Source organism: Varroa destructor, unplaced genomic scaffold, assembly GCF_002443255.2.
Source record: "Varroa destructor unplaced genomic scaffold, Vdes_3.0 BEIS01000002.1, whole genome shotgun sequence".
NCBI lineage: Eukaryota > Metazoa > Arthropoda > Arachnida > Mesostigmata > Varroidae > Varroa > Varroa destructor.
In genome coordinates, this window is record NW_019211455.1 from 42837486 (window position 1) to 42862707 (window position 25222).

Here is a 25222-nt window from a genome sequence, read left to right on the forward strand (position 1 = left end):
CGTTAGCCTTGAAGCTATTGTTAGCATCTGTACTGAGGCCGCTCTAACCATGAGGCCAACACCGGAATCCCTCAGTGTCAGAAAGAGACTAGGACGCAGGAGCTGCAAGTTTTTGACTGGATAGACAGAAAGCAAAAGTGCTTAGTTATGCAGACCCGCAGCCAGTGTCCGTGATACTCTTGTGATTTTCGTTCTGATACGCTGATTACTGGCATAAAAAAAAACTCTATTTAAAAGAAACTCTTGGGATAAGTTTGGTGAATATGTGGATTTATGTGACGCAATTGGGCGCATTATTGGACTGGCCGCAGCATAAAAAGCTTTTTTATGGGGTGTGAGCCCATTTTGTTTATTCGTGTTGGGTCGTATGCTCAGAATGGGCGTGGGTTCAATTCGTGTGGTTATTCGTTCATTTAAAAAAGGCTCATGGCTTCTTCAAGGCCTCGGCCTGCTAAAATGTTTGCCTCCATCACTCGCTATTTTGTACCATTTAGCTGAGCAACTACTTTTCTGTTCATATTTTTTGCCAACCATATTAGAGGATGTAGCGTTAACGGAAAAATTATTTTACTTCGCCATATTTCAGGTAGGTGCAAGGACCTTAAAAACGTGCATAAAGTAGACAGCTTTTGTTTCATTATTACAAAGCTAACAACCATTGGAAACAACGATAATGAGTACTTATGTAAAATGTTAAAATAGCTGCAGTCACATTTCTATGCAGTGTATCTATAAAATTATTGGTACAGAATAAGGTGTAGAGCAACGGTGAACGTTTACAACATGCAACCTACGTATATATATATATATATATATATATATATATATATAGGCTGTTACATCGAATCCAACAGACTTTGAAATTGAATTGCTTTTGAATTATGCGCCGCTAGCAAATAAAATTTAACTAGTAAATACCTCAGTTCTCTAGAAAACCTATGCGTGAAAACCGGTCGAGTTTATTTCAGGAAAACTGGGATCAAAACGATAGACATTCTTTAGTATTGAAAATTAATGCTTATTGGTGAAATTTTCGTCTCTCGAAGACTACAACACGTACAACTAACGCATAGCATGTAAACAGCGCAACGTTTTAAGAACAAAGGTTGAAAAGTGCAGCGAGGAGATGATGAGCTGTCTGGATCTCAAACAAAAACGCACTACGAAGAGGCTTTCCATAGAAGCAGAACTTGGTGTATAATGGCTCTGACAACGAACTGGCATTTCACATGGAACGTTTAATGAGTTAAAACCTTGAGGTACTGAAATTGCTGAAAACGGGTAAGAAATATGTCCCTCACAGATTGACTTTAAGCCAATAGAAATGCGCATGGTGCACTCTACGTGCAATTTGCCGAACTTTAATCAACAAAAGTCTCTTCTGGAGCATACGGTCTCCATATACGATGCATCTATCCCTACGATGATGATACGTGAGAAAGATCAGGCGAATGAATGGCATCATCCCGGAGTAAAATCAAGTGCGATGGCAGTATCGAATAGGTTCGGATATAAGGTGGTGGTAGCACTTGGAATGGACGTCAGGGGCATCTGCTATCACGAGGTACTTGCCAAAGGAGAAGACGATAAATACCGCTCGGTATCTTGAATCTCTTATGCAGCATTGGTCCGCAGTCGAACGCACGTAGTCTGATTGCTTGACGACAATGCCAGAGAAGCCTTATCATTACTTCCTGGGTTGAATGGAAGAGTATTTAACGTTGGCCTCAGTCTGTTTATACACTCGTGTGATTACGGGTTTTATGTTTTACGAAGCTCGTGCGTGTTTAGAGAAGCCATAAATCGAGACATTACATATGGGAGCGCGAATGGTAGGTATATGGCCGGAAGCTGCAGGGGCGCTGGACCGGGTGCATAGAGTATTTCTCACCCACATTAAATAATTATTCTAATCGACCGAGTTTAAAAGTTATCCAGTTTCAAAGTTCACCGGATTTGCTTGTAATAGACTAATATATACAGAGTGGTGCAAAAATATAAAGAAGAAAAACAGGCAAATAATGAGAAAAGAGTTAACCTTATACTTGTGAAAAAACCAGCCTCACAGACCCAGCGTTCGTACACACTAATAACCCACTTTCTTTTTGAACATGAAAGCTTTTGCCTAACTCTGTGTATATATACTAAACCGGAATATATCATTTACCACAGAAATTGTTGCGTCTTATGCTGAAATGGCCCAATCTCTACCAAATCTCTGCAGTATTCTGTTTCGGTACACCTCACTACCCATGCATTTGCCCCCCTGAATCGATCATCGATTGCTGCTTATTTAGCATGATCATCGAAAATAGTCATTTTTTTTAATACTACTTTAACTCAGTGAACATGTGACTTAATCAACCCCGATAGCCAAAACACACCGGACTAGTCCAGCTTGTCTAAACAAGCAACTTCACTATCAGTATCCTCCCTGTCCTGTCTTCTTCTCCGTGCTGAATTCAGGGAAGCGCCCTCACAACGCTGGCCACGGCGTTCCACCTGAAGTTCAAATCGCGACCCCGGTCAAATCAGCTGGTAACGACCAACTGCGTCTGCAAAAAGTGCGGACTGCCTCGTGAAGCTCGGACGTATCACTGCCTAATCTGTAACGTCTGCGTGCCAATGTTCGATCATCATTGTGCCTGGCTAGACGTGTGTATCGGCAGGCACAATCGTCGCCTATTTATTCATGTATGAATTAGCGGGGTCAAGAATATTCAAAATGGCATAAAATATTTTGTTTTGTGTTAGAGGTCAGCTAAACATGGCACAGTTGAGGACTCCTAATATCTGATAATATATAGTCGAAATGTACATAATCATTATTGAGGATTCGTAATCATCTTTGTTCTTGTCTAGAGTGAGATTGGGCTCGGGAGCGTTGTCATAGGTAACATGTAACTAAACGAAGTTCGTCTTCAGTGCTCAATATGCATACGAAAAGCCTATTTTGTAAATGAGTGCTTGTGCTAGCGTAATACGGCGCCTTTTCACGCTATCCCCATGAAGCTGCGGTGGCTGCGCGTCTGCCTGCTGAGCTCACGGACACGGAGTGATGAGGCGTTCTAGCTTCGGAATCGAGCGTGGAGACACGATTCGTTTCGAGCTCCAGTGAGGCAGCCGTCTTAGCTGTCAGTAACGCATACGTCCTAGGTACCGGACGTTAAACTAACAAAAAACTATTTATTTACGTAAAATTTATTCCCACCTATTTCATGTATTACTTGACATGATGGATTTTTTTTATGCGTTTTGCGATTACAGTTCCTTCTATTACTCGCGATGCACGGCGTATCTACAGCAATTTTCCTGTATTGGAATTTTTGGCGACTAAACATTTTCGAAATTATGGATTTGGCCGTATTTACTCACTTCGTTGCATCGTTGTTCTTCGGCTCCGCAAGCCTAATTTTGGCCTTTATCCAACTGTTTTTCGTAGCTCTAAATCAAACTACTATGGAATTTCTGATGGTTCGTACACGACCTTCTGACAGATTTGCATCGTGTGCCACGTAGCGATAGAATATCTAGAATAGCACCTCTGGCAGCATACGGTTCTCACGAGCGTTTATTTCAACACTCGCCAGCAGATGTTCGGACGCTCTTCGTCTATGACGGGCCTAAGAGTGCTGGATAGCTTTATACATCGCTCAATGGTCGAGTGGTATGAACTTGATTGTACGATACGGCATAATGGTGTACGCAGTAACTTTGCACAATTAGTATTTAAAAACTTGTGTTACATTGACAAAGATGTGCCGCATTTCATGTATAGACAAAGAGTATGGACGAAGATGCTATGGCAGTATTTCTTTCTATCGCATCTAACTTATTCCTTTGTGAGGAATCGTATTTACTATCTTGGATTACGCAGCCAATGCATATTTTGAGAGCTAAAAACGTGTATAAATCAATTAGTGAGCGAACAGATTTGCCTTTTGAAGTTACAAAGATTGTGCCTGCGCTACTAAAGTAACTTGCTTTCCGCATTGCTTTCTTTTTCCCAAGTTTCGACTGCCTAGGCTAATTGCACTACTTTTAGCTCTTAAGTATTAGAACGCTCAATTTTCGAGAGTCTATGAGAAACAAATTGTGACCTTCGGTAGTAAGCTTCGTAAGCTCAGATGTCCTTTATTTTTTACCTAATTAATTAATCGTTTTACAGAATAAACCAACACAGAGGCGTTCGCTGGTGCATAATTTGCAGTCAGTTTTCGGCCGTTCGTGGCTTCACGCGCTAATTCCACTCTACGAGGAAATACGGATCTATCGACAAGAGGCTATTTTGAAATACAATATGGTTGAATGATCAATCCATTCTATAATTATAGTCCCTGTGTTTTATGTCCTTGTAGAGCGGGCATCCATTCTTCTACTTTCTCGCCTAAAAATACGTTTTTTTTTTTGCTAGAATTGTACATATTTAATATTATCGACATATATTACATAATAAATAACAGAGATCAAACAATTTGTGGCGCCAACGTCTCGTTATCAGGATCAACACCACAACCGCAAAGAATCACCATAGAACTGTGAATATTTACTAAATAATGTGATTAGAACCAGCATCATACGGAGAGCTATGTGTCAGCTAATGCACTCACTGTTAAATTTACTCTATTTCAGAACAGGGCATCCTTGGGCGGCAGGGCAAAGTCGGGCAGTGTTCAAACAAGCAACCACCAAAACGGTTACCGTCTATCCCATGCCCATATGGGGACTCAGTTTAATTCAATAAATCTTTAGATGGTCTCCATAATATATACGTTCAACAACATATCTATACATTATCAATTCTATGGTCCTTATATTGCTGTAGGCATACGCAGTACGAAGAACTCGGCTACTCGGACATTCTGTTAACGCATCTTGATGGCTAAACGATATAGGCTGGATGAGACAAAAGGCTAGTCTTCCGGCATTTAGAACGTCTTCGTTTTGCATATGTACAACATTATATGTACATGATGCGCAACTTACGTAAGGCTGGACTTGAAATGATATTGCCTACAAGGCCCTTCGCATCGCTGACAGCTGCAAACTTTATTTAAGAAAAAAAAACATGAAATCAATGAGTAACGCTTGCGAGTTACGATGCATCGATTTGTTCTTGGGTGTATTCCCAAAATGGATTAATCACCGCGCCGATCCTGTAGAAATTTTGGTTTATGAAGCCGCTTTTTTTTTATATCGGGTTCACGGATAAACTGCATATAAGTATGCTTGTCGCCCCGGCTAATGAAATGTAGTGTATGCCTTGTCTATGAAATTTGTAACACACGCCAATGCGATCTAGAAAACAAAAAGAATTGATCTGGTCTCTGCACAACAAATCGGGGACCTGTTCAAACACGTCTGACAAATCCACAATGGCCCATTATAAACGTTTTGTTATTATATTATAAACGATAGTACTGCCTTTTTCTCAGCTTATTGCCACCTACGACCATCCATTTATAACTCAATTAGCGCGTGTATTCTTTAGACCAGCTCTCAACCTTCGTGTGAATCACCTGAATGCATGCAAAAATTTTGCCGCTTGCGAAGTCTCACTCTGTCGTCCGTTCTTCTAGAAATCGTCCATAAAAATAGAAGCAGAAAATTTGGTATTCGTATAAATGTAGACTTACAAAAAGCGTGCCCTATCCCAATAACGTTCCGTTATCGTACCAGCCACGCTGCCGCTCGAAGCCAGCGATGAAAGTTTAACTACGCTAGAAGCTGTCTCGTAAGTTTTACGTAAAGGCGCACTTCTATGAAGGGAAGATTACGGGCATTATAAGGAAACTAGGTGGGCTTTTGATATGGACGAGGAGGGCCGAAAAGTTAAGTTATTGCAGTTATGTGATTCGTGGTCAACAGACCACGTAAACTGATAGCAAGATTGCATAGACTGGGTCGAATTAAGCCTGCCTAAATTCATTCGAATTGAGGGGTACAAAAGGCGGATACATGTAGGGATTGGAAAGTCGCGCTATCTGGGAGACAGCATGTTGTTGCGCACAGATGTGTATCAATCTACTTTTGCTCCTCCTGCTTATAATTTAATCTGGTGCCTCGTGAGCGCAGCAACACTCGTTTGGGGTACTTCGTACTTAACGCCTGGTAGAGGCTATTCGAGTTGGAAGTATGTAAAAGGCTGTATAAACGTAAAACGCTGTATGGTGGTGGTATCAGCAATCAGAGGCACCTCAAGGACGAAAACAGTCAGTTTGTCGTATATACACAATGGCAGCATGCCAACATTAATCTCGAGGGTCGTGACGAGGGCCGGAATCTTACAGGCCGGCGACGCACGCCGTCCAAACAACACTATGAAAGGGCTTACGCAGAAACATCCCATCACCATTCCGTTGTGGATCTTGCGCATTCTCGTGAACGAGTTTACATAGAGATTATTATTGATGCAACGCATGACGGGCCCACTGCACTGGTATCGTCAGCACGATTAATATGACGCCAAGCCGCGACACGGCGCGCTGCGCGCTGAAGAACAACACATCTTCGTAAATTGGACGGTCGCGTAAAGGAGAAGAAAGAATCGGTGAAGAAATATTCTTTTTCTAGTAGAGCCCATATTCGGGCGTGATGTAGACAGTACAGATTCTTTTGTTGTTATTGGTAAGGCAATAGAGAAGACCAAAGTGGAAGGATAAATAGCGTTATTAGTTGGGGGAATGGAACAGATTGAGAAAAACTTAATGAATGATACTGGATTAGGATTAAATGGTAACATCTACATACATACGCACCTACATGCATATGATATATTTAGATTTTCCGGTTCTATTGGGTGTCCGACACGAAAAACAACCTCGTTTCGCTCATTTTTCAGCACCGACTTCAGATATCGCAAACAGAATCGATTATTCGACACCTTACGAACGGAGGTGGTTCAATGTATTGTCGCGAAGGAAGATCCTTTTCGTTCGTTCCAGTCGAACACTGCCAGTTGCCTCAACGGCTGCGGTGGTCATCAGAGAATTCTGCAACACAGCTGAAAGCATCGTAAGACGAGGTCGAATGATGCCGTGTGGCGGTCAGCAGCAGCAGAAAATCACGCGGATAACACTAAGCCAAATCAAACACCTGCCTCCAAAACGGGTGCGATGCGGCAATAATTCCAGTGGCTTCCATTACGATAGCTTTGTATTCTAAACACAAATGGGGCCATTTTTAACAGATATAACGAGAAAGAAAGGTGTAAAACGTTGTTTGGTACTGAATCACTACTTCGTTCCGTGCAGGGATACGAAGTGTCAAGGAAGTGCATTTTCATCATTATATAAACGATTATAATAGATCATGTATAGTTAGTAGAGGTTGTTAATTTGACTGCACTGAAGTTCAGCTAAGTTGAGGGAAAAAATAGTGAACCTAGGTAGACTAACATTAGAAGATCAACGATCACGAAAGAAGCTATATAAAATATCCTACCTACGCGTGTCTTTGTTTACATCATCTACTGGTTTCCATTTTTTCATACCAGGATGACTTAAACTGCGGGCATTGGCAGTCACCGAATTTCGGCTAAGATGCTAACCTCAATTTAACCTCAACTCATGTGCCAAAAATTTATCAGCGGAACAAAATAAAGCGCATATCTCATCTGCCGTTCCCACCAGAGTCCAATCTTGTTTCTAGAGGCCGTCCACTTAACCATTCCAAAAATCGTTTGTTTTTAGACGGTAGCGCCCAAGTTTATATGTCTGTCTCTATTTCTATGCGAAATACCATAGACATTTGTTGATTACGCTGAGCTAGCGGGCTTTCAGCTTGCATTTTGCAGCCATCGCCTGCAACGTTATGCGCCTCACTATGTACTCATTCCCTAGCTAAGTCGAGCAAGTTGTTTTATTCATATCAGCTTTTCCAATGTTCTCTTTAAGTAGAAAGTACACAACGCTTGCCTTTACCGCTAGTAGAGCTTCTAGCTTTGTTGCCCCCTCTTTCCCTCCGTCAGTCTTTATGGACGTTAGTTGTCATCGTCGTCGTCGTCACAACACGATGCTTCCGTTTATCCGAGGGTTTCCTCCCTCATTGATGCTGTCTAGTAAGTTAAGCTTTCACTTGAACTCTGGCTCCTGCTGCTTGTGCTGGATGTAAAAGCAAGCACGTTGCACGAGTCACTCCAGACGGCTGACCGTTTGATTTGCCCCGTCAGCAAATCTCACACGTCTGGCTCATTACTATATATCAGATCGCTATGTCCGTCTTTCCACAGACGGATCCCATAGAACTGGTCGTCGTATTAGCTCGTACCGAAGTAACGAGTAGAACCCTCTGGGGAGATCTATTCGTAAACGAAAAACTCGCGTACGGACAGCGCCGCTGAAACGTATTTGTATATATTTCTCATTCACCGTTGGGAAGTAGTTCACCACTCTTTCTCTGCTGAATGGACCTTACCACGAACGTCAGCATGGGAAAGTAATAGAAAGAAGCCTCTCTCGCCGGATCCTTGTCTTCGAATTGCTTTGCCGCGGAAAGATTGAACTCCTTGATATTTGTTCCTCAAAACTAAACCCCACATCATTTTTGCTTCTCGCCAGCGGCAGTTTGGTGACACCGAACTACAGCTGAAGTGGGTTTTACTTAGCGGGTCTATCTATTTTGCCAAGAATATAAACTTGAATCTTTCTCCAAACGTGCATAAGCTAGACTAGGAAGAGCACTAAAAATTCGCCATTTTAGAGCTAGCAATACGCGATTTAAGCAAACGGTACAGTTTCAGAATAGGCCATACGTTGTTATCAGACCTTCAGGACTGGATTGTTCAATGTGTATTTGTTACTATTGCTATGACGAACATGTCACTTTCAATATAGTACTCGCCCGCACCCGACCGCACGGACATAATGGTGCGCTGCCTTCTAGTGTTCGTTCTCCTCTCTTTCATACAACGAGAGAAAGAAAGAGAGAAGGAAAGAAAACATACGGATATGAATAGCGGCACCACTTAATGCGCCACTTACGATCACGAACAGATCAACGCACCCTCCACATTAATCGCATACGCTCACGTAGACAAATAGGCTCACTCCTACCAGCCATTATTCAATAGGCACAGCAGCATTGATAGATAAATAGTGACCAAGTAGGCTAACACTGTCTCTTGCTACAGATAGGACAGGACAAAGCAGGCCAAACTTGCACGTCCTTATAGTCAAGCCGCCATAACTCGTCACCAGGCCAGTAGGAGGGCCGGCGGAGAAACGCGCATTAACAGGCCCCGTCATTTGAGCCATTGGTGCTTAAACCGCTACAACGTCCAGGGCTTGGGTCCTCTAGCGTATTTGGAGCATACAAAGTACCAATAGCGAAGAAAACTGTTTATATCATGGAATTCTGCCCAGGCCCAGGGCTCCCAATGTCTCTCGAGTATATAGACTGGGCCCGATGAAGTCATTGTGTCCGACTGAATACCAGCAAGCACAATAATATTTGTGACTAATTAAACGTAATGCAATCGTAGGGACGATTGAAAAACGAAGGAATAAGCACCGCGGCAAAATGAGTGAGCCAGGACGCAACACCTGGTTAACGTGCCGTCCATGCGTTCGCAATATATGTGATGCACCATGTAAAATCATCTTCAGAGCGTTTCTTGCCGTCTGTGCGTCCAGAGTTACACTGAATGTACACCTACGTCGGTCAATTCGAGTCCAATACGTGACCCATATCTGATATAAATAGGTCTATTGGTTGTCTATCGCGCGCTTGCACGCCGAATTTCTATCTCTTTTTAAGCTTTACCTCTTTTTAAGCTTTCGGCTGATACTGGCTAATACAACGGGTATAATCTCTGCCTAATAGCACTGATGATCATACATCGCTCTATTCGTAAAAAGCTTCGCCATAGCCGTGAAACGGCCTGTCCACCCTTGGATATCCCAACTAAACTGTGTCTGCTGTTCAGGACCTGTCGTAGTCCTGTGCACGCTAACAACAGCAGCAGCAGCAGTAGGTCGATCAGCTGTCTCTCCGAAGCACCTACGAGAGCTTTCCGTTGATTCCCTTATGTTCGTCTATGGACGACCATATCCATTAAGACTTGTGCGTCTTTCGATTATCCTGAGATATGTCACTTTCTCCTTATGGCGTTCGGTTCGTTTTTCGCCTGCTTTCGAACCTTAGTTGATCAGCAGCACCAGCTCAGTCTTCCTAATGCCTCTGCTGTAAACTATACGCGCACACACACACACACACATACATTCGCACGCACGCATCCAGTAAAGAACTAACCCAGAACTGAAAGAATCCTGCGTATCCAATGGCGAGCTGAATATTGAGTGCAACTGTTAATTGACGAACCTGGTGAATTTCGTTTGCGTTTTTCTCAGTTCGATTTGTTCCATTTATCTCCTTACTCACCGGTCATGTTGGGGCGAAGTGCAGTGTCTTCGGTCGTTGAGCAGATATCTGAGATCGCTTCCGACCTCTGTAAGCATCGGAGGAACCGTGGACACCCGAGGCGCTATCGGCCCCTGTGCTCCGCACACGGCCACGGCACTCACCCACTACCAGCAACGTATCACTTGGCGCTCGTTTACTCACTGAGAACTGTTCCGCTTCGCTCTCGGTAGAGCCCCGATGGTCGGTAACCAGTCAGGCTACCCTAGCCGGATCCGTTCCTTCTCTCACCAGTGGTAGGCTGTGATCTTGACCCGTAGCTCGTATTTTAAAACAGCGCTAGCCAATAGTCCGTGGGCTGGCGTTTTCTAGCGGAGACTTCGGAAGGTCTCTCCCACCCACCGTGCTAACATTGTGGTGGCTTTCGACAGGGGAGTATCGTAGAGCAACGCGGCAAAGAAAGGTTGGTGTGGAAGAGGACCAGCGCAAGTAGATGGAAAGAGCAAAGCGGCCAGTTGTCCTTTGTTGCACGGCAAGGTTTTCACGAAAAGCAGACGGCAGACCGCGGTCGACTCGTGGCATGGGCGCCATTTTCGTCTCTAGAGCTTCGGCGCTAGCTCGAACTGTGCGCAACTGCGATTGTCTATCAGCACGAACGAGGCAGATAACGAATGCCCTCGCCGATAGGCTTTTGCCCTCCCCACCACTGAAGGGACAACGGTTGAATGCAGATACGAAAATAGGTGTCATCGTGCAAGTAGTGCGGCCATCGCGCGATGTACGACGAATGTTTGATGAATGAAGTTTAATGAAAATTATCCAGCAGGAACGGTACATTTTAATGGATTAGTAAATAAATAAAGTTAAATGAGTTCCTTAAATAAAGTTCAGATGCGTAAGTTTATGAAAATCTCAAACGTATCACAATACCAAACAGATCGATACTTACGAATTGAATGACGCTTTTATTTACGCTAAAAAACTACGGGGTGTGTGCAACAACCATTCGGTAACAAATTTTATATAAAAAATTTCCATTTACGACAATGGAACAAACAAACAAAATCACGTGCGAAGATAGCGAATGTACCCGATACCTAATACTCACTACAGAAACTTAGATATCATTATTATTTTGCTTCAAAACATATAGACGAGAATTCATTGTGCGTAAATCCTCGTAGAAAAATTTATTATAAAATATAGTTTATTGAAGCATTCATTTATAATACCTACTTGTCGTGTATGCCAGCACACTCTAACATCCATGTACTAATACCTAGATATGTTTTGATTTAATAATCTTGTATTGTGCTTTAGCAGCGTTACTTGACCAATATCTGTAATATACGGGGATATTTATTCGTCTTGAAAAAGGATAACGATGTAATTCTATAACAAGTCTTTGTGCCGAACTTAACAGTGCCGTACGCGAAAATAGAAGATAGACATCCTATGTGACTCGATTTGTATTCAGGACGTCACAATATAAATGTAGAAATATAATTCAGAAACGTCCACCACGAAATTATAATATATACTGCTGGTAGTCTTAAAGGAAAGCCTGTGCGCCAACTTACACCCGATCGTACTAATACCCAGAAAAAAATGGCAATATAAAATACAAAAAATTCCTAGGCCTCTTAGAAAGCCCACCAATACCATAGTTATCGTGCTTAATTGAATATTACCTAACAATGTAAGCCGCAGTTCGCTTACCCGTTACACCTTTGTCATTCTCCAAATATATACATTTTTTATACTTTTATCATATTTAATATCTGTTTTTCAATCCCAGTATAATAAAAATATATGCTTAATTATTTTTACTGACTTCAATTTTTTTCAAAAAAATTGTAGACAAAATATATAATTAAAACAATTGTAACGTAGTTTGAAAGTCATTGTACACTGGGTGTAGAAGAAAATCACTCCGGTGGCTCTCTTTTCAATTTCATGGGATGTTCCTTTCGAGCAACAGACCATCGTCTATATCTAAATCTACTATAACAGAAATGGTACGTCAAAGTTCGTGATAAATAATCCCAGCTCGTCAATAAAGCGATTTTGGCATAGTTTGTTTTGTTAGTCGAATTTGATCAAAAGCGGTTTGTTCATATTGAATCGCTCCATTCGATTCTAAACCGCGCTCCCTTCTATACAAGCCGCATCGCCCGGTGGCTCAAACCATAACAATGATTAGACTGCCTATGCGACTGCGTTTAGCTGTCGGCTTAAATCACAGTGGACATTCACTTAGCAGCGGAAGGATGCCAAAACTTGTTTTCGAAGGCCTATTCTAGCTAAATAGCTGATCCGAAGTCTTTAACAACTATCAACAAGGCGCTGTGCTTGCATTGCGGTCCTTCACTCACCACTTTTTCTCTGTCTTTTAGCCTGTCCTGCAACCTAACGTCCTATTGCATTCGGCAATGCATTGATAGTGATGCTATTGTTACTAAACGCCGCATATTTTGTGCAACGTTCTCAAGACCCAGCTGGTGTTAGACGTCAGCCAGGACGTCCGGAGTAAAAACTTCTGCCGTGTCCCGTTTTTTCACCGACCCCGGTCATCTGACAAAATCGACACTCCTTCCGGGCACTGGAGAAATTACGGAGAAATATCGTCCTTTTAGGTACGAAAAACGACGAATACTACCACGCCGACCCGCTTTGCTCTGCTCGAAGCCTTTGAAGTTTCAGGGTGCGGAAGTCCTAGTTTTTAAGTAGTTAACATTCGAATTTCGGTGTCGTAACGGCGAACTGTGGCCGTGGTGCGAATCGTTGTTTGCATTTATTTTGGCATTGTTGTAACTCGGCCTGTAGGTTGCGATGTTAGCCGGTTCGACCTGTTATTGATAAAAACCAGTGTTTGTTGTTTCATGTGTTCGATAACCCCTTCAGTTTCTATTGCCTTCTGTGAATTAGCATACTGAGAAAAATACGTTACGTCAATAGTATTAATTTTTCGATTTCTACCTATAAAGAGGCCACGTTGAATTCAAGTGTGCAAATGATGGTAGCCGGATTCTATCAAACGCTTTTCGGATCAGAAAATTGGGTCTGATTAGCGGGCACGAGGGGCCGTAACAGAGTCTCAAGGAAAACTTGATAAGCGTCATTTGATTCGTTTGGTGACATTTTCAGGTGTTAATGCCGACGCATATGAAGAGATTTACTTAACAAAATAGAAATGCCGTCCAATATCCGCTTTGCAGTTGTATGTTCTAGTAATCAGAACCGCAGCATGGAAACTCATCTTTTTCTCAGGTAAATTGCGGAAAATTTGTTTTAGATCTCTTGCAAATCTCTCCAGTCATGTTGGATGATCTAGTTTCGATGCTTTTCCACAGCAAAGCCGCATACTAACACTTTGTTATTTTAGAAGTTTCGCGAATAGCAGTGGTCCGTGTACGGTTCCGAGTCTCCGTCAAACATTAGGACTTCTAAAGAGTTGAGTTCAGGGCGTAGACTCCGGAGTCGCCGCCGACGCCGCAGATCGGCAGGTGTAAACGTCTCTTCATACTCGACACTCAATTGGCACCTGGAGACCGTTAGAAGAGTCTTAGGTGAAGACTTATTGATAGACGTGATCAGAAAGCTGTAGATTTGCAAAATGTATTCTCAACTTGTATATGCGTCATACATTTACAAAGCGATAAAATCACGAAAAACGGGGTCAATTAGTCAATGTGGAGTGTGATCCGGAATGTGATCCAGCTTGTCCATAAGCAAAAAAGGTCAAATTTTAGACAATTTTCAAGCAATGATGGTCTATATACCGCAATAGTAGATTCGAAATCTGGTTTTGTGACGTTGACTGAGAAGGCTTAACGAATCGATTTAGTGAGTAAAGTCTAATTCGAACATGAAATAGTATCATGGAAGTCTGAGTTGATGATCCACTAATGAGATATCTCGCAAAAATTGATTATGTTATACTCAAGTACTCTATGGGATTTTCTAAAAGTATCCCTCGTTCAGCAGACTCTGCATTTTTTTTACCATCAGACGAAGATCTATTGTCTAAATAGAAGGTACGTTTTATAATAAAAGAGAAATAATATAGCCTCAAAAAAGTACCGTTTTCGCACATATTGTAGAGGTGGGGGTATTATCTTAGCATAATAGATCTGGCGTGGTGTGGGCCTGTTTGTTAAACGTTCTCCTATGATAAATTTGTGAAGATTTTGCTATCTATTTTTATTTTAATCACGTCGGTTGTCTTACATTCTCTGCTACATATGTTCCACTCGTAAATGAACGTTGTGTAAAAATCAACTGAGGATGGTAACAATTCATCGAATTACTTTTTATGGCGAGTATATGCTTTCTCATTGTTCCAAAATACCTTAAAAAAAAGTATCAACTAAATAAACTTAGAAAAAGTTTATTTAGTTGATACTTAAACGGATGCACTCGTGAAGAATTGTCATAGTGTTTGCTCACACTCACTGTTTGACATCCGTGTTCGTAAAGAATGACAATCTAGGTCAAAATTGTAGGTTGTTTTCTACTCCGCTCACTCATAAATGTGCGAAACGCATACGCTCGGTGGTTTTGTTACGTCTGCTTGCTTTTCTCCATTAAGCCGGACTGGCCTGCTCTTGTTGAGCCTGTCAATTAAGACGCCCCTTCAATGGATTCCCTGAACGCGCTATAGGCGAAAGCATACTTCACTTATTGTTAATCGGGCTTGTCTAAAGTTAATTCGGTTTGTTTGACGTTGTACGTATTTTTTGGCTGATAAAAGTCACTTTTTCATTTCGTTGCTATCAATGTAGTATGTCTATTTTTTTTTGACATGTTCCTACGTCTTTTCACACACGTGCGTAGTTTTAGAATTGAGAAATATTGAGAAAAAAAACAAGCTCCGTTAATTGCTTTGCTCCTCCAATTCTTCGTTGGCTACTTAAGTGTTAGGTTGTGTTTAAACTTTGAATCTTATTGCCAGCGTCCGGGTAGCAAAATTTTACCTTAAGTTTTGACTCGGAATACGGCCGTACCTTGAGTAAAAAAGAAGCCAATTTGCTACATGCACCTTTCGCCTATGTAAAAAAAAACTGCAGAAGCCACATAAATTAGTGTGCGGTTATCTAACAGGTATCTTCAAACATTGCTCAAAACAGTTAGTTTCGAAAATTTTGGTGAAGTGTATTCTCAAGTCAATTTGAACTTCTCAAAGTCCTCAACCTTAGAATTATCGTCGTACATGCCACGCCTATTTCGCATTATTTCGAAAATCCTTGGACTTCGAACCAACAAGAGTAATGTGTCAAAAATTCTGCTTCATGTCATTAAACTTAGCCATCGTGCAGGTTCAAACTCAAGGTATAGTTTTGACACCCGAACAAAACTGCAACGAGAGCTTCTAGTGCAGAAAAACTGTCCAAACGCATGTGATACTGAGGTATCTGCGAACCGAAACTTAGAAATGTACGATAAACAAAAATCGTTCATGCGTTCCTAATAATCTAATATAGAAATGTACGATAAACAAAAATCGTTCATACGTTCCTAACAATTTAATACTGTAGCTCAACTATGTACAACGAAATACGGACCGCCTCGTGACCAGAGTTTTTCTCACTGTTGCATTTAATGTACCTTCGGCGACCGGATTTTGGACGCGTCCACTTTTAATGGCATATATATATATGCCATGAAATATAATTTTCAACGGCGAATTTTCTTGACAGCGAACCCGTTGCCCGTTGCGAATCGTTGCTCATCGAACAACCGGTGTCGATTCGAATATATTACAGATAAGAACAATATGCTGATTCTAAGTAACTGTAGAGTTTTCGAGTCCCATGCCTTTCGTCCTAATTTTCCGATACAGGAACATTCTAAAATGTAGCACACACATCCTTTTAGTCTTGTATTATAGTAAGTCTTGCAATTTTATTATATTTAAGTATCAGATCTGGATACTGATCTTTTATGAAAAGTAGCGATGTATAAAATTGCCCTGGGTAGCGGTTTTTTGCTGTTGTCAACGATTACTTATTTGTAATTAGTGTTGTGACTATTTGGCCATAGACTCCAGCAGACTTTTGTATATTTAATGGCATTAATAATAATATATAGCATTTAATAACAGAGCAGCAATATAAACAGTTATCAAAAATGACATCAATAAAGTAAAATTGTGCCAATTCTGCAACAACATGAAGCTTGAGATAACCACAAACAGTTCAGAATTAAGTAAAAAGGTGTTTGGTCTACGACCGACCCCAGATCTGGAGTGCTTTATAGCTTTTCGGCTCTGTAAATCTTCGGCGACTTTCGTGCAGTTAAGATCGTCGGTCTAGTAATATTGCTATGTTGAATGAAGTCGTACATCGCGATACTGCGATAAAGAGCAACGCATGTTTAGTTTAAGCTAGTGTATGGCATAACAGTTTCGCTGCCTTTTGGTCTTTGAGTGACATAACTATCGGCGACCATCATATGCCTGTATTCGTTATACTAAGATATTTAGAATACTTAATATTTTGTCTTGCCTGGTTTTCGACTGCCTTAAGTGCCTGACAACTCTCAGCTCTGAAGCCTGTTCGGATACTACGACAAAAACTGTGAAGTACGCGTACTCAGCTCAAAGACCTTCAATCTCTATATGCGTTGCTCCAGCTTTGTCTCATATTTCTCCCTTTTAACTGGAATAATTAGTCGATTCAAACTTTGTAAGCAACGGTAAATATCGTGACGTTGCATTCGAGAAAAGGGGTCACGGTACGAGTGTAAATGTGCTTTGAAAAAGAAATGACGTGATATTTATTCAGTTGTTTATTCAATACTGGGCTGGACTTGCATGTGTAGGCAACGACACACAACAATATAGTCAGACATATTATCAGGATTATATAACATGGCTTCGTTACCTTTTTGTCAGAGGACTCTTTGGACAGGTTGAGGACTTAAGTCCTCAACCTGAGAACCTCTTTTACTGGCTCTTTTTACCAAAGATCTTTTTAGAAAAGAAAGATAATTTGGAAACCTTTTCGAATGATTGCGTAAACAAGTTAGCTGTTGCCGCGATACTTTGGTGTGTATGCCGGCAGACATACAACCATGAAGTTCCGAATTCCATTACCAATTGAGGCTCAATGATCTTTCAAATTATTTAATTTTCTATTAATTTATGAACTACCTAATGGTTTACGCTACTCGGCAATTAACAGCGTACACTAGAGCCGCTAGATTCAGTTCATTCAATTATCAGTAACTGATAATTGACTCGATACGAGACATGACTAGTGAATATCTATTCATCATGAATCCAAAATATATCGAATTTATTAGCACACCGCCCCTAACCAAACAAGTATGTTCTCTTTGTCTTGTTTCAGTAAACGCGGCTTCAAGGTGCGGTCATTTGGGACGGGCGATAAGGTCTGTTTTTTTTTTACAAAGATGTCAATATTGCCTTGTATTGAACAGTACTTTAAACACTAAGAATTATTCAGCAGTGACAATATGGACAGTTATATCTATGGATAGGTGAAATTATGTTGACGATGTTTAGCATAGTTTTTTTTTACTTTAGAAATAATTCACGCTTCCTACCATTATAGAGAAAACGTTCGATTTTTTTTAAATTAAAACTGTTGCTTTTTCGCTTTGTGGTTATTTTTAATCTAATTAATTAAATCGGCTGGTTGGTTAACGTTAATTGGCTGCGTAAGTGTGGTAAGTTTAATTTTCGTTGGTTGTTCGGGTTTGCAATTTCAACATGCGTATACAAATCACAGCAAAATCAGGACCGATCGTTTTTCAGAAATCTAGCAGAAATCAAATTGGCTCTCACAAAATCGTTCGCTAAAAAATAAACGGTGAATTCATAAATAGATCTGTTTATGTGCCTCATTTTGCGTCACTAAATACGGAAACCTATGCATCCATAATGAAAAATGCCGCTGGCCTGTGATATGTTATTATTTGTTTTCACTTATATGTAAATATTTTTGTACGGAAAGAGTATGTTTGACTACGAGGAGCGCTCATCTTGTGAATCTTGTAGCGGTGTCTAAAGGTCTCAGGAACCGGAGCCTGTGACACACAGAGGTAGGCCGAAAGAACTCATTTAACCAAATCAGCTAAATTTATAATAGCCCGTAGGAAATTCACTTATCGTATGTAACATGCATTGGATTTAGTTGCAATACATATCCTAACGTGCTGCTTGTTGAATGGGCTTTAACGGGGCACTGGCGCATTTGTGTTACAGGTAAAGCTCCCAGGAAATGCTCCCGACAAACCGAATGTGTACGATTTTGGAACGCCTTACGAGACAATGTACCAGGACCTCATGCGGAAAGACAAAAATCTGTACACCAATAATGGTAATTGGCCGTTGATTGTTGAGTCTATCAAAATGCCATATTAAAAGTTCATTGTTTGCAGTATTTTTGTGATATGGTTTCTATATAATTCGTTCGTTTTATCTAGCCAGCGACTCGCCAACACAGATTTCTCAAGTTGATTTTTGATTAATTCGTGATTAAAGCCAATTCTGTGTGTATGTTATTTTGGTAGACTGTGTTTGGAAATTAATAGGATGTATAGTAGTGCTGGGGTACGTCATTGTGCAAATTCTGATAAGAGTTAAAAATAATTAGTTCTTTCAGTCAAAACTGTGATATATCGTCTGTTTAAGGTATTCTGAACATGCTAGACCGAAATAAGCGAATTAAGCGGGCTCCTGAGAAGTTCCAGCTCAGCAGCGAGATTTTTGATGTAATCTTCACGGTCGAGGAACGAGTCTACGATCAGGTCGTCGAGGGTGGGTGTTCACGCAGAAACGAGCCGTACCCAGAAGACGGGGGCAGGCCAAACTTCTGTTTCAAAATTCAACTTCTGCTAGAATTTTTCAATTTGTCAATAATCATCATCACCATCACCATCATCGCAACCATCATCATCATCATCATCAACAACAACAACAACAGCAGCAGCAGCAGCAGCAGCAGCAGCAGCAGCATCATTATAAGAATAAAAACTCAATACGTAATTTCTGCTTCTTCGTTTATGATCCGCACATCAACAAGATGACAGTTTACTCAAAGATACCTACGTTAGATGAACACGCAGAGCAGAAACCGGAACTGAATGCTACTACCAAGTGAAACAAGGTCCTAGGCCAATGGACAACAATACGAGTCCTTTGCTAAACCCGTTCAAGGTTATTGTAATAATAAAAACCCACGATCTTTGCAAATATCTACGCTGAAGTGGCCGAAGACGCAATAATTTTGGATAGGATATTTAAGGTGTTTGAGCTCATAGTAGCTTTTTTTACTAAGGTTTTTTAATTTTGTCAGCTCTTAGGAGCTGAGCCTGTGGCGCGACTTGGGGTATATTGAGTTTTGTATCAGTTCACATCACGTTATTCTTCATGGAACTTTAGCAGCTTTCCGGGAGAACCATTTACGGAGATTTCTTTCGGATACAACTGACCTCTGTACAGCTTCTTCTGTTAGAACCTGTATCTGTTAGATTGATATTTACTTATGAAAGCAGCAGACAAGCTCGTCCTATTTTTTATATTAAACGTACAGGTAGTGGGATCTATTGTGGTATTGATTGACTCTAAGGCTTGAAGACCGGCGTTTAGGAGTATTCCATTATACGTATACCTAACGATATTACACACAATCGTGTTGGACATCTCGGGTTAAACTCGGGTAATTTAATGTAACTGAAATTGGGCTTCTCTAAGGTTGCCTGTGTTACAGCTTACAAAGTACCGCTGACCTCGACATCGCTGAATGGTTTCAAGTCCCCTGCGACGAAATCCCGTTGATAATGGCTTTTTCTATGGAGGTTAACAGCCTTACAGTGGTCGCTTACGTCTCCATCTTTAATGTTTCTTGAATCCATTCAAATACTGCAGTGTCAAAGGCGTTCCGCCCAGATCTTGTCTCCATTTGGGAAATGGCTTTATGAACGAAATTTCTAGTCCCATTCGAATGCTGCGTTTGCAGTCGATCAATTGACGCCTTCTATCGGAGATTATTTTTTATCATTTTATCATCCTTTTTTTTTCTAAGTATACCGCAATTTCTCATTTTTGTTCACCCTATGCCATTCGTAGATCTTCCTTCGCGTGAAGGGCTCCTGTAGCGACAATCAGAGCTTTCCATCTTCAAAACAAAGGGTTGGTTGATATTTATGTAAATGTCCTTGCGTGCCAAATTATACTTTGGCATCATTTCAGGCATATAGAATGGCAAGTGTTGGGAAACGTACGTGGCTGATAGAATATTTTGGTGTTTAAGAGGCAGTGGGTTTATGAAATTCCTAATGATCGTGGCGCGCTTAATAAATTTCGTAAATTATACTGAGAAGTTGCGCAAAAGGAATTGGTATTGCAAATGGTAGAACTTGAGGCTATGTGTGTGTTATAGGTAAAGGAAACACTTGAGCCTAAAGAGTCTCTATGTTAGATAGACACGAGGTGCTTTTTATAATGATCTAGTGGAACCGACACGTAAAGACCAGTTAGCTTTTTCTCTGTAGATTATGCTTGAATCGTCTGTCTATTAGTCGCACACATAGAAATAGCTTTGAACAGCATCATAAGATACTGAGAGCGGGAATGTGTCTTTCGTGTCAAAGTTAATTATATTTTACACATTTTAGCCGTCCATTTTAGAACTAATGCACCCCACATTTGGTCATTTTTTTTCATCGGTGCAGCTATTATCGGTTAGCGGTATAGCGGTTATCAAGGTAAATAAAATAAATAAAAGAGATTCGTTTCTGCAACCCAATGTCGTGACAAGTTCGTCAGTGTTGTTTGATATGGATCTATTATAGATATATACACATTTGGATAATGCACAAGTTGAAACAGTTTCTATATGGCTAGTTATCTAACACGATATTATGTTAGTCCGTCATTGCCTAAAAACCTTCATCGATAATAAAGTACTCATAAGACATTATCGATTTCATGAGTATTAAAACTAACAAAAATAACATGCTTGATACCAGCGAAATGAACTGTTCACTAAGGCAAACAGTAAACTAATTAACGCGAAAAAATGAAAATGTCTTTTATTGCAGAATTCTCGCGTCGAACAATCGAGCATAATTCTCCTGTTCATGTAATTAATATAGATGTGCTCGACAATCATGAAGAAGCAACTCTTGGAGCGTTCATGTTCTGTGATCTTGCACAACAGGTTAGTTATTTGGGTTCAAAGCCAATTATGATCATTAACCGGGTCAGTTATACCAAATAGAAACATCAAGTTCTACATCCGCTATTACCGTCCTAATTACGGAGACAAACGCCTACTTCCACAGCTCAATATTTAATTCTAGTTGTAGGTAAAAATTGTGATTCTAAACAGCGAAAAGGCTTAGCAGTGCCGACCAGCCGTATATTGGTCTTTTGTTACGATCACCTCACAAATGATGTCAGCAAATTGTAGAGGGAGTTCTTGGTCACGCCCATACAATATCCTTAAGCAATTTCACAACGGTGCAGACCGTCAATCAGTCTCACTTAGAAAAAATCAGTTTGAATTTCGTAGGGAACTGAATACATATGGATCTTCTGTATTCGGCAAAAATAGTGATGCTTGTTTTATGTATTATTATTTATTATCTTTTGATAATTGATTATGATTATTAATATTTTCTAATCCAAATAAAATTAATTTAGATTATTCTATGCTATACGACAAAGATCTATAGCCCGAATTTAATGCAGTTTCATGGACACGATTAAGTGAAACGCTTTTAGAGCTTTAGGGGTTCTCGAATAGTTTCGACGGTTGAAACATACTTTAACCTGTTTACATGTTGATAGAAATATCAGTGGATGTTGTTTTCTAATTGTGTGATTCTTTCGTATCAAATTAACCATACTACAATAAAGTATTACAATATTATTATGAGAAATTTTTCACCTCCTTATAAAACAGTGATGAGTTGACTCTAATCAGGGATGTCGCTATTCTTTTTTTATTATGTTCCATCCAACAGATGGCTGAATCTGATGACTTAGATAACGACATCGATGAGCTGCTGCAAGAATTCGAATCCAAAAAAAGTCGAACTATCCTGCATAGTATACAGTTCTACTAAGGAAGGCACGGCGCGCTAGCAATTTTCAAAACAATATAGACAAATGACATCCGAATATAATTGCCAATGTTTCTAAGGGTCCGGAAAATATGGCGACCAGGTTAGAAATCCTCAGTAAGTTTCTAAAGACGAGAGAGTTGTATCATGAACTGACGCACACACAAAGATATTACCGGCCTTTACATATTTCAATAAATTGTGCTGCTACAATTACAAAGGTCACAAAGCTGTGGCGACAATATATATATATATATATGGATAAGCTAGCTGGCCACCAATGAGAGATCGTTACTACCGCTGTTGAATGGATATAAAGAATTTCAGCTTCTTTCTGATACCATCTTTCAGTTCTTTATAATACCATGTGTACGAGTAAAATGATATTCATTGATTAACAGAATAATTTGCATTTCACTTAGGAGATATAAAGACAAACATCCTAGTATACATAGTGTATACGCACGCGGGTGGCCTCTTTCATACTGTTTCTATGAAGTGGTGATGTTCACTGCTGGGTTACTCGGAATATTTCCGTATTAAAGAGCGCATGTTCACTCTGAAAAATAACGTGGAATAAATAAAAACATTTCGTGTTTCTTATCATATGCTTTAAATGAAACAAACATTTCTCTAGAAGACGAAGCCAATGTGACATGACCAATAGAGTTATAGGTGAAGACAAATGAATTTAGGTATGAAACCGAAATGTCCAACGTAAAACTAAATCTTCCGTCAGTTTTGCTATGTATGCCTTTGGCAATCAGAGCAGTGTAAAGTTATAATCCAATGACAAAATGCAGGACTAGTAGTGGCTTGACTACAACGATATAACGGAAGATGGATGAAATAATGGAGCCAATTGTACCTTAATATTGAATATAGGTCGACTTTCGAGCACCTCTGCCATGTGTTGGGAAGCTGAGTTGAAAGCTAAAAGATAATTTTCAATGATATTTATGTAAGTATAAAAATAAATTCCATTAACTCAAGCCGGTGTGGTTTGTGTAGCTGCCTATAAATTTTTACGCGTAAATATTAAGAAGTATTCCTGTGTCCAAAATCACCCTCATAGCTTGCTTTATTATACATAACGTGTTTCAAAACTCGAGGTTAATCTTTAAGGGGGTAATAGAACTAAAGAGGAACGAATCTGCGTTTGACGATGGAACGTCTGCATTCAGGAGGATACTTATTTTTATCCAATTCATGAAAATATTCAAACAAAAGTAAACACAAGTGTGAATATATAAACATTTGTTGACGCTGTTGAAAAGCTAACATTAGTGTTTTCGACGCGAGTTAAAATGGGTGTCGAAGTGACAATCTATTAACTGGCACAGGTATCATTTAGGAATACCTGTGATTGAGGGTTGCAATTTGCCATAATTGAAAAAATAAGGAAAATATACTTGTAAAGAAGACTCTTTGTTTCTGCTTAATACCCATTTAAAGTTATCTGCGTAAAGATAAATAGTAGTAGCAAATTCAAGAAGGGAAAATATGTGTTCACCAGGTCTATCTTTTTTAGCATTCGAGCGGCATGACTTACCATCATTTATTCTGCCACCAAGCGAGGATTGGCTACGTAAATCTGAAATTTCTTCTGTTCATTGGATGTCAGCCAAACGCCAACTGAGACCACGAAAATATTGAAACATATGCTTGCTTCGAAGCATTTGCATTGAAAAATATCGTTTGGTATAATCTAGTACCTGGAATTTGAAAAGTACGGGTTTTTAAATTCAAACGTCGAATGCTGGACATTTGGGCGGGAACAGCTAGCAGTGTACTTATAGGTACTCTTTCTTACTGTAAACAAAAATTAATATAATAAAAAAACATGTATTTTTTGGAGAGAGATTATCCAGCGCTGCTAGAGTTTTGGATAGTGTTGTAACAATATCCGGGCAGAGGGTCAACCACTTCTCAAATTCTGGTAAGTTGCTTTTACTGTTATTGAATAAATAAGAAAAAACGTTATTTGCGTGGCTGATTTGAGATTGCCGACCGCAGTGAAAAATGTTTCAAATGTTTCTTTTTTATTCTAAAAATGTGCTATCTGAAGGTTACCAACTTGTTTCCTAAAGGGATTGACTCAGAGAAGGTTTAGGTTAAGCCAGACTGTGGCAAGCCGGGAATTCCATCAGTCGATTTAATGGTAATTACTAGCTGGTAGATGTGTAAAAATCGTTGTTATCGCACAGATTTTAAGTCTTTTTCCCTCTACGACAAAAGCCATATAGCCTTTGATTACTCGTTGTTAAATGTAGGTTTTCCTATTCCTAGAGGTTTTTTCAAAGTGTATTAGCATTGTATATGAATGTTATACCTATCGCACATCTTCAAGGAAACATTTCAACTGGCCTAACTTTGTCGTCAAAAAAATCACTGCTTCCGGCCGAGACTTATTAAATCATGCTGAAGCCTTGAAACTTTAAGTCGATTTATTATGATTATTACAAGCTAGCACTATTTCTAATCGGTATGTGTTTAGTTCATTTTTTCAATAAAATGTACAACCTGATAAGGGGGCTGGATGTATTAGATTATCTTAATTATGTTCTTATGTATTCTTATTCTATTTAGAAGATTCAGAGAAGGATTTAATTACATTTTGGTGTCAAGTGCGTCAGAATAATGTGCCACATTTTGACGGATTCACGATCTGTGCATGACTATATTTCAATTGAATCGTGTTTAATGCAGCTTGATATAAAATAAGATTTAATCTAGCTAAAAAACGTTGCCCCTAGTGTATACGATG

At 40.0% G+C, this 25222-nt stretch overlaps 3 protein-coding genes across 8 annotated transcripts in view; 2 read left to right on the forward strand and 1 right to left on the reverse strand.

The window, feature by feature from the left end:
- The window catches only part of LOC111244293 (double-stranded RNA-binding protein Staufen homolog 2-like), a 30286-nt gene extending 19294 nt beyond the window's left edge, over positions 1-10992 (reverse strand). Inside the window, exon 1 of one of the 2 annotated variants that reach the window (XM_086979173.1) lies at positions 10381-10992. Coding sequence is in view for 1 of the 2 variants with exons in the window: in XM_022791232.2 (XP_022646967.1) it covers positions 10381-10387 (7 nt within the window). In the remaining variant the exon portion in view is untranslated. The remainder of the gene's footprint in view (positions 1-10380) is intronic. The other variant, XM_022791232.2, reaches the window with a different exon arrangement.
- LOC111244294 (palmitoyltransferase ZDHHC15-like) lies at positions 34-4759 on the forward strand. 4 transcript variants are annotated; one of them, XM_022791234.2, is made up of 5 exons: positions 34-586; positions 2467-2694; positions 3268-3474; positions 4169-4303; positions 4633-4759. In XM_022791234.2, exons 1-5 carry the CDS (start codon positions 368-370, stop codon positions 4750-4752), a joined length of 909 nt encoding a protein of 302 aa, XP_022646969.1. In that variant the 5' UTR covers positions 34-367; the 3' UTR covers positions 4753-4759. The 4 variants fall into 4 exon arrangements, with proteins under 4 accessions (XP_022646969.1, XP_022646970.1, XP_086835310.1 ...); XM_022791235.2 differs by having other exon boundaries at positions 2467-2655; XM_086979184.1 differs by having other exon boundaries at positions 34-332.
- A 1549-nt stretch (positions 10993-12541) lies between the features above and the next one.
- Ssu72 (Ssu72 CTD phosphatase) lies at positions 12542-23447 on the forward strand. Of its 2 annotated transcripts, XM_022792874.2 has the most exons (7): positions 12549-12995; positions 13507-13629; positions 17712-17754; positions 18590-18704; positions 19019-19144; positions 21430-21548; positions 22357-23447. In XM_022792874.2, exons 2-7 carry the CDS (start codon positions 13553-13555, stop codon positions 22456-22458), a joined length of 582 nt encoding a protein of 193 aa, XP_022648609.1. In that variant the 5' UTR covers positions 12549-12995; positions 13507-13552; the 3' UTR covers positions 22459-23447. The 2 variants fall into 2 exon arrangements, 1 of the variants encoding a protein (XP_022648609.1); XR_015320358.1 differs by lacking the exon at positions 22357-23447 and having other exon boundaries at positions 12542-12995; positions 19019-19543.
- The last annotated feature ends 1775 nt before the right edge of the window (positions 23448-25222 follow it).

What these genes read in the sequence shown, in the direction of transcription:
- LOC111244294 (XM_022791234.2), top strand. Translation starts at nt 368, where the DNA reads ATGCTCAGAATGGGCGTGGGTTCAATTCGTGTGGTTATTCGTTCATTT. An exon ending in TTTACTTCGCCATATTTCAG is followed by an intron (nt 587 to 2,466) that starts GTAGGTGCAAGG and finishes TGCTGAATTCAG; the next exon opens with GGAAGCGCCCTCACAACGCT. An exon ending in CTACTATGGAATTTCTGATG is followed by an intron (nt 3,475 to 4,168) that starts GTTCGTACACGA and finishes ATCGTTTTACAG; the next exon opens with AATAAACCAACACAGAGGCG.
- Ssu72 (XM_022792874.2), top strand. Translation starts at nt 13,553, where the DNA reads ATGCCGTCCAATATCCGCTTTGCAGTTGTATGTTCTAGTAATCAGAAC. An exon ending in AAATCTGTACACCAATAATG is followed by an intron (nt 18,705 to 19,018) that starts GTAATTGGCCGT and finishes CGTCTGTTTAAG; the next exon opens with GTATTCTGAACATGCTAGAC. An exon ending in CTACGATCAGGTCGTCGAGG is followed by an intron (nt 19,145 to 21,429) that starts GTGGGTGTTCAC and finishes CTTTTATTGCAG; the next exon opens with AATTCTCGCGTCGAACAATC.